The sequence below is a fragment of the Aptenodytes forsteri genome, unplaced genomic scaffold (genome assembly GCF_000699145.1).
Source record: "Aptenodytes forsteri isolate BGI_AS27 unplaced genomic scaffold, ASM69914v1 Scaffold373, whole genome shotgun sequence".
NCBI classification, from domain to species: domain Eukaryota; kingdom Metazoa; phylum Chordata; class Aves; order Sphenisciformes; family Spheniscidae; genus Aptenodytes; species Aptenodytes forsteri.
The window spans coordinates 78,023-90,714 of record NW_008795579.1 but is presented as its reverse complement, the minus strand read 5'-3'; the positions used below and the strand labels follow the sequence as shown (position 1 = coordinate 90,714).

The window sequence follows — 12,692 nt, the reverse complement described above, 5'->3', positions numbered from 1 at the left end:
GTGGCATTTCTCTGCCAGCTGGTGCTGGCGGGAGAGCAGCTACAGCACATTGCTCAACACCCACTGCAGCCTGCCCATCGGCCTGGGGGAGCACGCTGCGCCCCCGGGGAGCCCCAGAGCACGACCTGCCTGCTCACAGAGTGCTGCTCAGGGCCTCCGGCCTCGTGGGTGACGGTGTGGCCCGGTGCTGTGGCAGAGGGTGCTGGAGGGACTGGGCTTTTGGCGTCTCGCTGTCCACATCTGCTGGTGTGGCTGGGCCCTCTGTGGGATTCGGGAACCTCCTTCACCTCGGGGGGCGAGTTTGTGCCGGAGGTGCACTTGAATTTAGTTTTCCCTGAGATGGGGATGGCTCTAGAATGAGGAGTCAAGCTGGAAAGGGGGACAGGGGATGAGTCTGTGCTGTTTCTGACCGTCCCAGGAATGGAGTTATACCAGAAAAGAACCAGACAGCATATTCTAAGGAAAACAGAGGAAGGACTTTTATCTTTATGTGCCTATAGTATGCTTAACTGGGGGAACTCTGGGAAGGGAAAGTGAACCCGTGTGTTTTGGTGGGTGAAGCAGGAAAAGGGGCCTTGCGTTTGGTCTGCATTGCTGAATCCCTTTCCTCTGCTCTGTGTTGCACAGATGCCAGGGAGTCGGTCATCCCGCTCCATGAGGGCCAAGCGTACAATCGCTCAGTTTCTCATCACTTCTGCTACACCAACACACACATCCCACAATGGCACGACATATGGACCAGGATGCAGGTGAGAGGCGAAGGCAGGTCCTCCCGGGTCTGGCTGGGCCAAGCCCGTCTGGCAGCTGTGGCCGTGCCCCCGTTTGCTTTCCTCCTCTGTGCAGATCCGGGTCAACAGCAGCAGGATGATCCGAGTCACCCAGGTGGACAGCGAGGAGGAGCTAGAGGAGTTCAACATGTGGAACGTCATTTTCTCCTTCCTGAAGGAGAAGCTCAACGACACCAGCATCTACGTGGATCTCTACAGCAACAAAACCTGCCTGAAGGTTGAGCTGCTGGAGGCTAACACCACATACTGCATCGTCCTCTTCCGACGTATGTCTCCTCTGTGGTGGGGGCTCCTGGGGTGGGAGGTGGGTCTGCCTGTGCTGGCGCTCTCAAGGGGGCAACGAGGAGGTGGCCAAGCGAGCTCATGGTCTGGGGGCCAGCAGGGCTGGTCCTTCCTTGGGAAGGAAAATGGGCCTGCAGAGGGAAGCGTGTCTTCGTCCATGGGATATAAAGTGGGGGAATTTAGGGCACTTGTTGGAGGTTCACCTGGGATGCTGCCCCTTTCCTGTCCTTGTGACCACATGGCAGGCTGGAACTCAACCCGGAGGGCACCATGCCAGGGTTCCTCTCAACCCGGACTCGCTCTCTTTCCAGGCTTTGACCCTAAACTGTTCCTGGTTTTCTTTCTGGGCCTCTTGTTGTTCTTCTGTGGGGACATGCTGAGCAGGTGAGTCACCTCCTTTCCTCTATGAGCTGGGGATAAGGAGGGTTGGGTGGGCAGTGCCTGGTTGGCTCTACAGCCTGCAGGCTCTCAGGGGGTTGCTCCCAGCGGGTGTGTTTGTGCACAGGCATCCATGAGCTGTAAAATACCTTGTACACATGTGTGATCTCTACAGAAGCCAACTCTTCTACTACTCAGCCGGGATTAGTTTTGGCTTGCTGGCCTCGCTGCTCATCCTTGTCTACATGATGTCCAAGGTCATGCCCAAGGTGAGTGTCAGGCTGTCTGGAGGTGAGAGACCTTGCAGCAGTAGCCCTTTCTACACCTGTATGGTTGTTCTGGTGAGAGTGGTGGAGTACATGGCCTTGGGGTACTGGGTTGTGGGTCTGGCTTTACATGGAGCAACACTTGGTAGCTGGGGGGAGGTAGCCATGGCTGCCCACTGCCTGCCTTGAATTTCCCATCTCCTCTCCTAGAAAAATCCTGTTTATTTCCTGCTGGTAGGAGGCTGGTCGTTTTCCCTGTACCTGCTTCAGCTGATCTTCAAGAACCTACGGGAGATCTGCAAGTCTTACTGGCAGTACCTCCTAGGTAGGTATGAGCCCTTCGGACTCGCCAGTTCACCAGTCTGCGTGTCTCCTACTGGAGCTGCAACGTGCTGGTGGAAAATACTGAGGCTTCCTGCCCACCTCGTTGCTGCAGACGCTGCCCTCATGCCCCTGAGAGAGGCGGGCTCCAGTGTCAGATTTAACTGCAGCCCTGGCAGATGCTGCTCAGCTGGCTTCTGTCAGACAGACTGAGCCCGCTGGTTCGTGCCTGCCCGATCCCTCTGCTCTCCTGCAGGCTACCTGCTGCTCGTGGGCTTCATGAGCTTCGGCGTGTGCTACAGGTATGGCCCGCTGGAGAACGAGCGCAGCATCAACCTCCTCTCCTGGGCCCTGCAGCTCCTGGGCTTGCTGCTGATGTACTCAGGCATCCAGATCCATCCCATTGCCTTGGCCTTGGTGGTCATCGCTGTCTGCACCAAGAACCTGGACTACCCCATGCAGTGGGTCTTCGCTGCCTACAGGTGAGGGCTGCAAGCACCTCTGCTTGCTCCTGATTCCCATCCATTGCCAGGCCTGGGCGAGCTGCTAGATGGAGCCTATGTTGCAGAACCACGGCATTTTCACTGGGGTTTGGGGCTGGGGTGGGTATAGTGGGGGAGTTGTGTCCCTTCTCCCTGAGGTTGGTGCGGGAGAGTGCCCTGCTTCTCCTTGTGGCTGGGAGCCTCCCTTGGGAGCGAGGAGCGGAGGCCGGAGGGACATGCTCTGTTCCTCCCACTGCCAGCTCTGACCCAGCTGCCCTGGGAGCTGGGCCCGTACTGGGGGTCCTGCCCCGGCTGGGTGGGCAGTAACTGGTGCTACTCTGCTGGCAGGAGAGTACAGAGTGCCAGGCTCGGGCCGAGCCCACCTCGCCTGCTGACAGAGGAGGAGTACCGGGTCCAGGGTGAGGTGGAGACGCGCAAGGCCCTCGAGGAGCTTCGAAGCTACTGCAGAAGCCCAGATTTCTCTGCCTGGACTGCAGTCTCCCGCATCCAGTCTCCCAAGAGGTAATGTCCCTTAGCAGTGTGTTCAGGGTGGCTGACCTGCGTCTCCATGTGCTTCTGAAAGCCTGGGGTCACTCTGTGCTGTCACTTCTGGCTTTAGAGATAGGGAGAAGGAGGCACAGAAGGTCCATGGTGTGTGGAAGCAGGGTGTGCCACAGGGGAAGGACAGATAACACTGAGTCCTGGCACTGAAACACTTCGCCCTAGCTCCTTGCGTGCCAGGGCCTCGCAGGAGGCTGCCAGGCATGCGTGCACAACATGCTTCTTTGTGGCTTATTCCCAGGTTTGCTGACTTTGTGGGTGGCGCCTGTCATGTCACCCCCAACGAGGTCTCTGTCCATGAGCAGGAGTACGGCCTGGGTGGCATCTTCCTTGAGGACCAGCTCTTTGAGGAGGAGGAGGAGGAGGATGACTCCTTTAACAGGAGTCACATGAGTTACTTCCACAACCACCTGGATGCTGATTGAGGTCAGCTACCCCAGACCCACAGAGATGAGGGGCAGAACTGCTGCTGCTGCTTCCTCACTGCCCTGACACCTGTGGAGCACAAAGAAGCCCTGTTTGCCAGGGAGAGCTGGTGCATCTGCTCCCAGCACCCCCAGTCCCACCCCAAGCTGGGCTGCCGTGAACTCTGCAGCAGAGCCTGGTGGAAGGACAAGGGGGGCTGACACCCTTATCTTCCCCAGGCAGCTCCTGCCAGGCTAAGGCACGAAAGCTTCTGTCAGCACAGCCCTGGGTGTTGGCAGGGGAGATGCAGGGAGCTGGTCCTGGCTGGGGACCGCAGGACAGGCGAGGTCTGCACTGCTGACAAGATGTGGGACGCTGGTCCTGTCTGAAGGTGGACTGGAGCCACCCTGACTTTTGGTGTGGGTGCTTGTGAGCTCCCAGTGTGTGAATCATAGAGGCAGGGACCTCCTCCCCAGGTGTGGGTGCTGACCTGTCTCCTGCGAGCACCCTGAGCCCCATCCCTCAGCACTGCTGCTGTGGCCAGCAGACGGGAGCCCCTCTTCCCCACCCTGCTGCCTCTGGGCTGCCGGGCATCCTGGCTCTGCCAGGAGTGTCTCTGCCTGCCGGGGTGGAGACAGAGCAAAAGTGCAGGTGCCTGTGAGGGTGATGTGCACGAGAGGAACTTTGGACCTGTCCCACCAGTACCTGCGTGCTCAGCATCTGCCTGCTGCCAGGCTGCTGTGGGGAGGGAGCGGGCAGCAGGTGACCTGCTCCTCCTCTTCCTGCTGTTACCAAAGATGCCAGAGGGCTCCAGATGGTTGGGCTGTGCCTCTGCCTTGGCTTAAGTCTTGTGTGGATACCAAAAAACCCAGCGCCTCCCTGGCGGAGACGCAGCTTGGCTGGCCCATCCGTGTGCATGTTGCAGAGCTCGGGAGAAGGCAGGCTTGAAGTCTGCTTGGTGCCCCACATGCTCCCCCCGCTCCCCCCGGCTGCTGTGATGTGGCGGAGGCCATGCTCAGCCTCCCTCTCCCTGCACCTCTGTCTGCCAGGCAGTCTCTGGGCTGAGGATGAGTGTGGATGTGCTTCCTCCTCCCTGGCAGTTAGGCGTTGGCAGCTCCCTGTCCCCTTGAAGCTGGTGCCCTCCACCCTTAACCTGCTGTAACATGGGACCCATCCCCACTGTGCTCCTCTCCTGGCTGGTGCAGGCAGGGGATGGCCCTGCCTGTGTTCCCACTCCCCATGCTGGGGAGGGGGCTTTGCTCCCTGGCAGCCAGCTCAGCACCACAGGTCCTCGGCCTTGTCGAAGCACAAAGCTGGAGGGAATGCCCCAATCTATGCAACTTTCTAAGCAATAAAGCTGCCCTCCGGTAGCCTTCTTGCCCCGTGGCTGCTCTGCTGCCCGGGGCCTGGGCTCCCGCAGCCCAGCCTGTATCTTCCCTGTGTCACTGCCGGAGCTTATGCTATTAGTTTGTTTCTGTCCCAGGTTTACTCCCCTGCCCTTGCTGCGCTTTCCTCCCTGCTTTGGTGCGAGCAGCCTCTGTTACTGTGTCCCTCTGTCCCCTCTGTGTGGTTAACAACTGATTATATTTTTAATAAAGATGTATTTTGTAGGTATTTTTTGTCTGTCCTGCAGTGACCCCGGGGCTCGTCCTTGGCTCTGGCTCTTCTGCCCATGGGAGCTCGCTCTGCTGAGGATGCTGCGTGGTGCTTGGGGGACAAAGAACAGGCCCCTGGGTGACGGGTTCCCTGTGGCAGCCCCAGAGCAAAGGCAGGACTGACCATGGCCACAGGTGTCTCGCCCTGGCTGCGATGCAGGCAGGTGTCCTCTTCCCCAGGAGCAGCTCTGGGCGCTCCCGGCTCTGCCAGCCCCTGTACCTTGCCCCGGTTTCCCGCAGCCCTGGGAGGAAGCTCCCTTTGTTTGCTTGGCTGCAAGTGATTTTTCTCTGCTTGTTCCTGCTACGAGCTGCTGGGGTGGGGAGTGGGGCAGCAGCAGCCCATCTGGGCTGGGACCCTGCAGGGCTGGTGGGCAGCCTGGGGCTGCTTCCCAGCTGGCTGGTGTGCTTTGTGCCTCAGTTTCCCTGTCTGCGAGCAGGTGTGGTGCTCTGAGGGAGGTCCCTCCGGCCCCCCGCCCCTCCGTGGGCTGGACCGGGCCAGCACCGGGGGCTGGGCTGGGCTGAGCCCTGCCGGCTTCCAGGCAGCCCCAGCTGAAGCCACTCCAGGAGCCGCTGCTCTGGGACTGGGAGGTGAGTTTGCGGACCCCTCTGCTCCCAGCCACCAGCCTGAAGCACCCAAGCCCCTTGCACCCCAGGGCTGGCCGGGGGTGCCCTGTCCCCAGAGCCCCCATCCCAGGGGACCTCCATTCCACAGGGCGTGGGGAGCTCTGAGATCCAGCACCAGGGGGAAGACTGGGGCGAGCCCAGGGCTGCCCTGGAGCTGCACAGGGGGCTCTTGCTCTGGTTCCCACCTGTGCTCACCCTGGGGTCCCACACCCAGCAGCACGGGAGTCTTGGTGCTGGTGCCCTGTGCAGGGGGAGGCTGCAGGGACCCACCGGAGGCTCTGCCATCCTCTCTGGAGGCTGCTGCCAGTGGGGCAGCTCCTGATGGAGCTGTCTCCATCACCCCGTTTGCCCCATCCTTCCCCACCTCCTCACTCATGAACTTTCCCCGGGCACCGATAAGTGGGGCTGGGTTTACAGCCCTGTGCCTGGGCTGTAAAGCAAGGGTGAAGGTCACCCCAGGGAACACGGCTGCTCTGTAAAAGACAGGTGAGGGATCGGTGGAGCGTGGGGAGAAAGCAGCACTGTCTCTCATGGGAGCCCTTGGGTGCTGCTGGCTGCAGGGCTGTTGAGGGGGCCTGGGCTCCCCCAGCCCTGAGCCTGTTCCTTCCCCTCCCCAGCTTCCCCCTGCCAGGAAGGAGGGAGGAAGCGGAGGCTGAATTCATCTCTGCCTCAAGAATAGGATCCAGGTGTCCACATTTCCTGGCCGGGCCCCCACTTCCCCCGCAGTGGTGGGCAGGAGGCATCCTGAGCCCCCATCCCCACCACGGGGTCCTGGGCACCAGGGTGCCCCAGGAAGGAGCCCTCTGTGTCAGTGCAGGTGTGCAGCTGCCTTGTCCCCTGTCCCCGGTGGCTGCCAGCCCCAGCACAGTGCCTGGGGGAGCTGGGCATGGCAGGGGCAGGGAGCAGCCAAGGTCTCAGCTGCATCCTGCTGGCCAAGGGCCGCATCCTGCCCTGCCCCACGCTGGGCTCAGCCGGTGCTTCGAGCCTTGCCATACATCTCAGTGGGTCTGTGCCCCCTGGGTGCTGGGGTACCCTGCTCTCCGTGGGGCCCTTATGAGCCTCCGAGGGTGGGGGCCAGCCAGGGCCTCGGGGGTGCAGGGGCTGCTGAGGACTGCGGGGGGGGGTGTTTTGGGGAAGGGGCTGCGTGTCCATGGGCTGCAGCCCCTTCCTCAACTCTGCCCCAGCTGCCCCGGAGCTGCCCGGCCATGGAAGCCACCACCTCGCTGCTGGATGCCGCAGCGGTCGGGGACCTGGTGCTGCTGGACCCGCTCACTGAGAATTCGCTGCTCCACACCCTGCAGGAGCGCTTCCGCCGCAGTGACATCTACGTGGGCACTGGGCCAGGGGCATGGGGTCTGGGATGGGGAGCAGGGTATGGGGTCTGGGATGGGGAGCAGGGTACAGGCTTTGGGGTGGGGAGCAGGGGAGAGCACAGGATCTGGGCTGGGTCCTCCCAGCCCTGCACCCACGCCGTCCTGCTTGCCTGCAGACGTACATCGGGAACGTGGTGATCTCAGTGAACCCCTACCGGTCCCTGCCCATCTACACCCCCGAGAAGGTGCAGGAGTACCACAACTGCAACTTCTTTGCTGTGAAGCCCCACATGTGAGCATGGGGAGCCCGACAGCCCTGAGGTGCCCTCAGTCCCCCTGGATCCTGCTAAGGGCTTCACCCACGGGCAAGCCCGAGGCTTCAGGGTGTGGGGGAGTCCACTCGGGCAGCCTTAAAGCCACAACAGGGGCTCTTGGCATTTCCTGAAGCCCCTGGACCCCTCCAGCCCCCTTCTAATTCCTCCTCGCCGCCCCCAGCTATGCTATCGCTGACGATGCCTACCGCTCGCTCCGGGATCGGGACAGGGACCAGTGCATCCTCATCACTGGCGAGAGTGGGGCCGGCAAGACAGGTAGAGCTGGGGCTGCTGCCAGGCGCTCACAGGGCTGCGAGAGGCTCGCGGGATGGGCAGGCATGGCCCCGGCACCTCCAGCCCTGGCACCCATGGCCCCTCACTCACAGAGGCCAGCAAGCTGGTGATGTCCTACGTGGCGGCCGTGTGCAGCAAAGGGGAGGAGGTGGACAAGGTGAAGGAGCAGCTCCTCCAGTCCAATCCCGTACTGGAGGGTAAGCACCCACACCTCGCACCCTGTGCCCATCCCAGGGCTCAGCACAGCTCCCCCTGGACCACACTGTAACCCCATCCTCCCCCCACAGCCTTTGGAAACGCCAAGACTGTCCGCAATGACAACTCCTCCAGATTCGTGAGTGACTGGGGAAGTGGGATGGTGGAGCCGCATCCCGTGGGGCTGGACCCTGCTGGGGCCACGCGGACCCTGATGGGGCTGGAGGCACAGCAGGGGATGGGGACAGGGACATGGGGAGTGGAGCTGCTGCTCCCCCACAGGGTCCCCCTGCCCTGACCCCAGCCCCGTCCCTCAGGGCAAGTACATGGACGTGGAGTTTGACTTCAAGGGGGAGCCCCTGGGAGGGGTCATTAGCAACTGTGAGTACCAATCGCCCGTCCCAGGGGGTCCCACCCCACATGCCCCGGTGACACCGACCCCTGCCTGCAGACCTGCTGGAGAAATCCCGCATCGTCCGGCATGTGAAGGGCGAGAGGAACTTCCACATCTTCTACCAGCTCCTGGCCGGGGGCTCAGCGCAGCTGCTCCGTAGGTCCAGGACCCCAGCACGGGGGGTGGAGGGGGGCCGGGAGGGGCCATGGCTGAGCAGCCTCCTCCCCACCCAGAGCAGCTGAAGCTCCGCCAGGACTGCCAGCACTACAGCTACCTGAACCGGGAGAGCTCTGGCCTGCCCGGCATGGATGATGCGGCCAACTTCCGCGCCGTGCAGGTACTGCTGGCTGGGGCCTGGGAGGCCAGGAAGCTGTGACACCCCCCCCTCCAAAACACCCTGGGGCTGTTGCCAGCCTCCTGAGCTGCCTCTGTCCATCCCCAGGATGCCATGAGGGTCATAGGCTTCTCACCCACCGAGGTGACGGCGCTGCTGGAGGTGACAGCTGTGGTGCTCAAGCTGGGCAACGTGCAGCTGAGCAGCAACTACCAGTCCAGTGGGATGGAGGCCTGCAGCATCGCTGAGCCGCAGGGTAGGGACAGGGATAGGGATGGGCCCGGGGGGGTGGGGTGGCCCCTGCTTGGCCTGAGCACCACTGCCTCCCCGTGCAGAGCTGCAGGAGATCTGCGAGCTGATCGGGCTGGACCCCAGCATGTTAGAGCGGGCGCTGTGCTCCCGCACCGTAAAGGCGCGGGACGAGGCAGTGCTCACCACCCTCAGCGTCCCCCAGGTGAGTGGGACCGTCCCCTGCTGGGGGCCTGGCAGCCCCCCAGGAGCCGGCATGAGCTCCTCGCCCCTCTCCCCAGGGCTACTACGGCCGGGACGCACTGGCCAAGAACATCTACAGCCGCCTCTTCGACTGGCTGGTGAACCGCATCAACACCAGCATCCAGGTGAGCGCCCAGGGTGACAGGCCCCAGAGCCCCACCCCACACAGGGCCAGGACACAGCTCAGCACCCCGGTGTCTCCCCAGGTGAAGCCGGGCAAGCAGAGGAAGGTGATGGGTGTCCTGGACATCTATGGCTTTGAGATCTTCCAGGCGAGTGCAGGGCCCACCCAGCCCCATCCTGCTGCTGGGGGGGGAGCCAGGAGCAGCAGGTGGGACGTGGGGCAGGGCCGGGGGCTCGGGCATGACCTGCCACGCAGGACCCTTCTCTTGCAGGACAACGGCTTTGAGCAGTTCATCATCAACTACTGCAATGAGAAGCTGCAGCAGATCTTCATCCTGATGACCCTGAAGGAGGAGCAGGAGGAATACGTCCGAGAGGTACCCCCTGCCCATGCCAGTCAGGCTGGATGTGGCCCCTCTGCCTGTGCAGAGCACGGCCCCAAGGAGCCTTGGCCCCCCAGGGATGGGGAAGTGCCAAAGACAGCCCCACAGCATGTCCCTCCCTCCCCCCGCTCCCTGCCGGGAGCAGATTCAATAGCAGGAAGGCAGGGAGGGATTCAGGATCCCCGTTCCCGTGGCCAGGCATCCGGTTCCTGCCCCACATCAGCTGGGGGCTGTCCGTGGGGCAGGGTCCATGCGCCATGTGTCCAGGGGTCCGTGCGTCTGACCCCTGTCTGCTCCCAGGGCATCCAGTGGACCCCAGTGGAGTTTTTCGACAACAGCATCATCTGCAACTTGATCGAGAACGTGAGTTGCCCCCTTGTGCCAGGGGCCCGGGTCAGGGTCCCAGCTCCCCCGCATTGCACCCTGCACGAATTTGGGCTGAGCAGAGCCTGGAGCAGCCCCGGTTCGATGGAGCCGCTGCTCAGGGACAGGGCTGGTTTGGGGTGACGTTGTCCATCATGGTGCAGAGCAAGTGCGGAATCCTGGCCATGCTGGATGAGGAGTGCCTGCGGCCCGGAGTGGTCAACGAGGATACCTTCCTCACCAAGCTGAACCAGCTCTTCGCCACCCACAAGCACTATGAGAGCAAGGAGACCCAGAACGCCCGGCACATCATGGACGCCAGCCTGCCACCACAATGCTTCCGCATCCACCACTATGCTGGCAAGGTCCGCCAGCAGCCGCGGGCACCCGCTGGCACTTGCAGCCCTGGCCCCACTGGGGGCAGCCAGGACCCCTGGGTTCTCTTCCCAGCTTTGCATGGGTGACGTGGGGCTGGACTGGGAATGGGCATGGAGACACTGAACCGTAACCCGCTTGCTCCCTCCTCCCTCCCCAAGTGCGGCCGCCCCAGGCACCCGCTGAGCACTGACCCCACTCCTGTGCCCAGGTGACCTACAACGTGACAGGCTTCATTGAGAAGAACAACGACCTGCTCTTCCGCGACCTCTCACAGGCCATGTGGGCCGCCCAGCACACACTGCTGCGCTCCCTCTTCCCTGAGGGAGACCCCCAGAGGGTCTCCCTCAAGCTGCCCCCCACCGCAGGCTTCCAGTTCAAGGCCTCAGTAGCAACGCTGATGAAGAACCTCTATTCCAAGAACCCCAACTACATCAGGTACCGGCCCTGGGAGGGAGCTCCGGCCCTGTGTCTGGTGCCAGCGGGACCCCCCCAGCCCACCACTGCCCTCCCCAGGTGCATCAAACCCAACGAGACCAAAACAGCAATGCTCTTCACGCCAGAGCTGGTGCTGGCGCAGATCCGGTACCTGGGGCTGATGGAGAACGTGCGGGTGCGGCGGGCAGGCTATGCCTTCCGCCAGCTCTACGGCCTCTTCCTGGAGCGCTACAAGATGCTCAGCCCCCGGACCTGGCCCCGCTGGGCCGGCAGTGACAGGTACGGGGCTGGGCCAGACCATGGACGTGTCTGGCAGCCCCCTGGCCCAGGGTCTGCGGAGACTCTGACCAGCCTCGTCTCCTGCCATGGTGCAGGGAGGGGGCCAAGGTGCTGCTGGCGGAGCTGGCGTTCCCCCCCGAGGAGCTGGCGTTCGGCCACACCAAGATCTTCATCCGCTCACCACACACCGTGAGTCCAGGAATGGGGGATCGGAGGACCTCGCTATGGGGCAGTTGGGCTGCTGGGGAATGCAGGGCCTGACCCAGAGCGTGTGCCAGCCCCACGGGTCCCCTCGCCCGGTTGGCAGCCCCAAGCCCATCCCAGGGGCTCCTGGGTGACGCTGCAGCCCCTGGAGGCAGCTCGGCATCCCAGCGCTCGCCCTGGCTGTCCCCAGCTCTTCGACCTGGAGAGGCGGCGCCAGGAGCGCGTGGCCCAACTCGCCACCCTCATCCAGAAGATGTTTCGGGGCTGGCGGTGTCGGACCCAGTACCAGCTGATGCGCAAGAGCCAGATCATCATCTCTGCCTGGTTCCGGGGCCACATGGTGAGGAAGGCGGGGTCCCAGCCACGCTTCCCCTGCCCATCCCTCACCCCCTGGGCAGGGCCCCCTGGCTCACCCCACCTCTCCCCACCACAGCAAAAGAACAAATACAAGCAGATGAAGCGGTCAGCACTGATCATCCAGGCGTATGCACGGGGCTGGAAGGTGAGGGCTGGGCACCCCGGGGCCACTGGCCAGGGCCGGCAGATCTCCTAGTGCAGGCAGCATGGGCAGCGCGGGCAGTGGGGTGAGGGATGCACAGCGGGGAGGGGCCAGGGGCTCCTCGTGCCCCATGGTGGGACCAGACTCATCTCTCCCTGTCTTCCGTCCTTCTCTCCTTCCTCTCTCCTGCCTCTCTTCCTCTCGCTCCCTATCTGTGTCGGTCTCTCCCCGCCTCGGGCTCCCCGGGCTCTCACCCCCCGCAGTCTCGCCGGCTCCTCCAGGAGCTGAAGTCCCAGTGCCACCGTCGTGCGGCCGCCACCACCATCGCCGCTTACTGGAGAGGGTACCAGGTAACGGGGCCAGCCCCACCACAGGGCCGCGCACCCTGCCCGCTGCCTCTGTCCTGCTGTCCATGCCGCTGTGTCCAGGGCTGTCTGTCTGTCTGCCCACGCTGGCTCCTGCCCACCCTATCAGACTGGAGCAGCTGTCCTCTCTGCTGGGGCCAAATGGGGACAGGGGGGAGGGACACCCATGTCCCGCAGGGGCTGGCAGCGGGAGGGCGGTGAGGTCCCGCATCCCCACCACTGCCACCACTGACGGCCATCTCCGGCAGGTCCGCAGGGCGTACAGGAGGTATTTCCGCTCCGGGGCCAGCGCCCGCCTGGCCAACTTCATCTACCGGCGGCTGGTGAGCGGGGCTGGGGGGAGAGGGGTCATGGCACCTTCCCAGCCCCCTGCCCCCGGGGCTGGCCTGGGCACTGTCCCAATCCCCCGTCATGTTGCCACCCCCAGGTGCAGAAGTTCCTGGTGGGGCTGAGGAGGAACCTTCCACCGCTGTCAGTGATGGACCGGACCTGGCCCCCCACGCCATACAAGTTCCTGGCTGCTGCCAACCAGGAGCTGAGGAGCATCTTCTACCGCTGGAAGGTG

The 12,692-nt window shown here is 63.2% G+C and overlaps 2 protein-coding genes across 2 annotated transcripts in view; both read left to right on the top strand.

Annotated features, from left to right (window-relative positions):
• The first annotated feature begins 717 nt into the window (after positions 1-717).
• NEMP1 (nuclear envelope integral membrane protein 1) lies at positions 718-3,562 on the top strand. Its single transcript, XM_019472852.1, has 8 exons — positions 718-749; positions 844-1,054; positions 1,382-1,454; positions 1,624-1,717; positions 1,925-2,039; positions 2,292-2,517; positions 2,866-3,039; positions 3,320-3,562. Exons 1-8 carry the CDS (start codon positions 744-746, stop codon positions 3,501-3,503), a joined length of 1,083 nt encoding a protein of 360 aa, XP_019328397.1. The 5' UTR covers positions 718-743; the 3' UTR covers positions 3,504-3,562.
• A 3,405-nt stretch (positions 3,563-6,967) lies between these two features.
• The window catches only part of MYO1A (myosin IA), a 13,565-nt gene continuing 7,840 nt past the window's right edge, over positions 6,968-12,692 (top strand). Inside the window, exons 1-23 of the mRNA XM_009282291.1 lie at positions 6,968-7,090; positions 7,252-7,367; positions 7,571-7,665; positions 7,776-7,880; positions 7,971-8,017; positions 8,196-8,259; positions 8,330-8,428; positions 8,506-8,609; positions 8,715-8,862; positions 8,942-9,060; positions 9,137-9,223; positions 9,305-9,370; positions 9,494-9,598; positions 9,905-9,967; positions 10,132-10,332; positions 10,554-10,780; positions 10,859-11,059; positions 11,155-11,248; positions 11,454-11,603; positions 11,697-11,765; positions 12,026-12,112; positions 12,376-12,450; positions 12,555-12,689. Coding sequence (XP_009280566.1) covers positions 6,968-7,090; positions 7,252-7,367; positions 7,571-7,665; positions 7,776-7,880; positions 7,971-8,017; positions 8,196-8,259; positions 8,330-8,428; positions 8,506-8,609; positions 8,715-8,862; positions 8,942-9,060; positions 9,137-9,223; positions 9,305-9,370; positions 9,494-9,598; positions 9,905-9,967; positions 10,132-10,332; positions 10,554-10,780; positions 10,859-11,059; positions 11,155-11,248; positions 11,454-11,603; positions 11,697-11,765; positions 12,026-12,112; positions 12,376-12,450; positions 12,555-12,689 — 2,580 coding nt within the window. The remainder of the gene's footprint in view (positions 7,091-7,251; positions 7,368-7,570; positions 7,666-7,775; positions 7,881-7,970; positions 8,018-8,195; positions 8,260-8,329; positions 8,429-8,505; positions 8,610-8,714; positions 8,863-8,941; positions 9,061-9,136; positions 9,224-9,304; positions 9,371-9,493; positions 9,599-9,904; positions 9,968-10,131; positions 10,333-10,553; positions 10,781-10,858; positions 11,060-11,154; positions 11,249-11,453; positions 11,604-11,696; positions 11,766-12,025; positions 12,113-12,375; positions 12,451-12,554; positions 12,690-12,692) is intronic.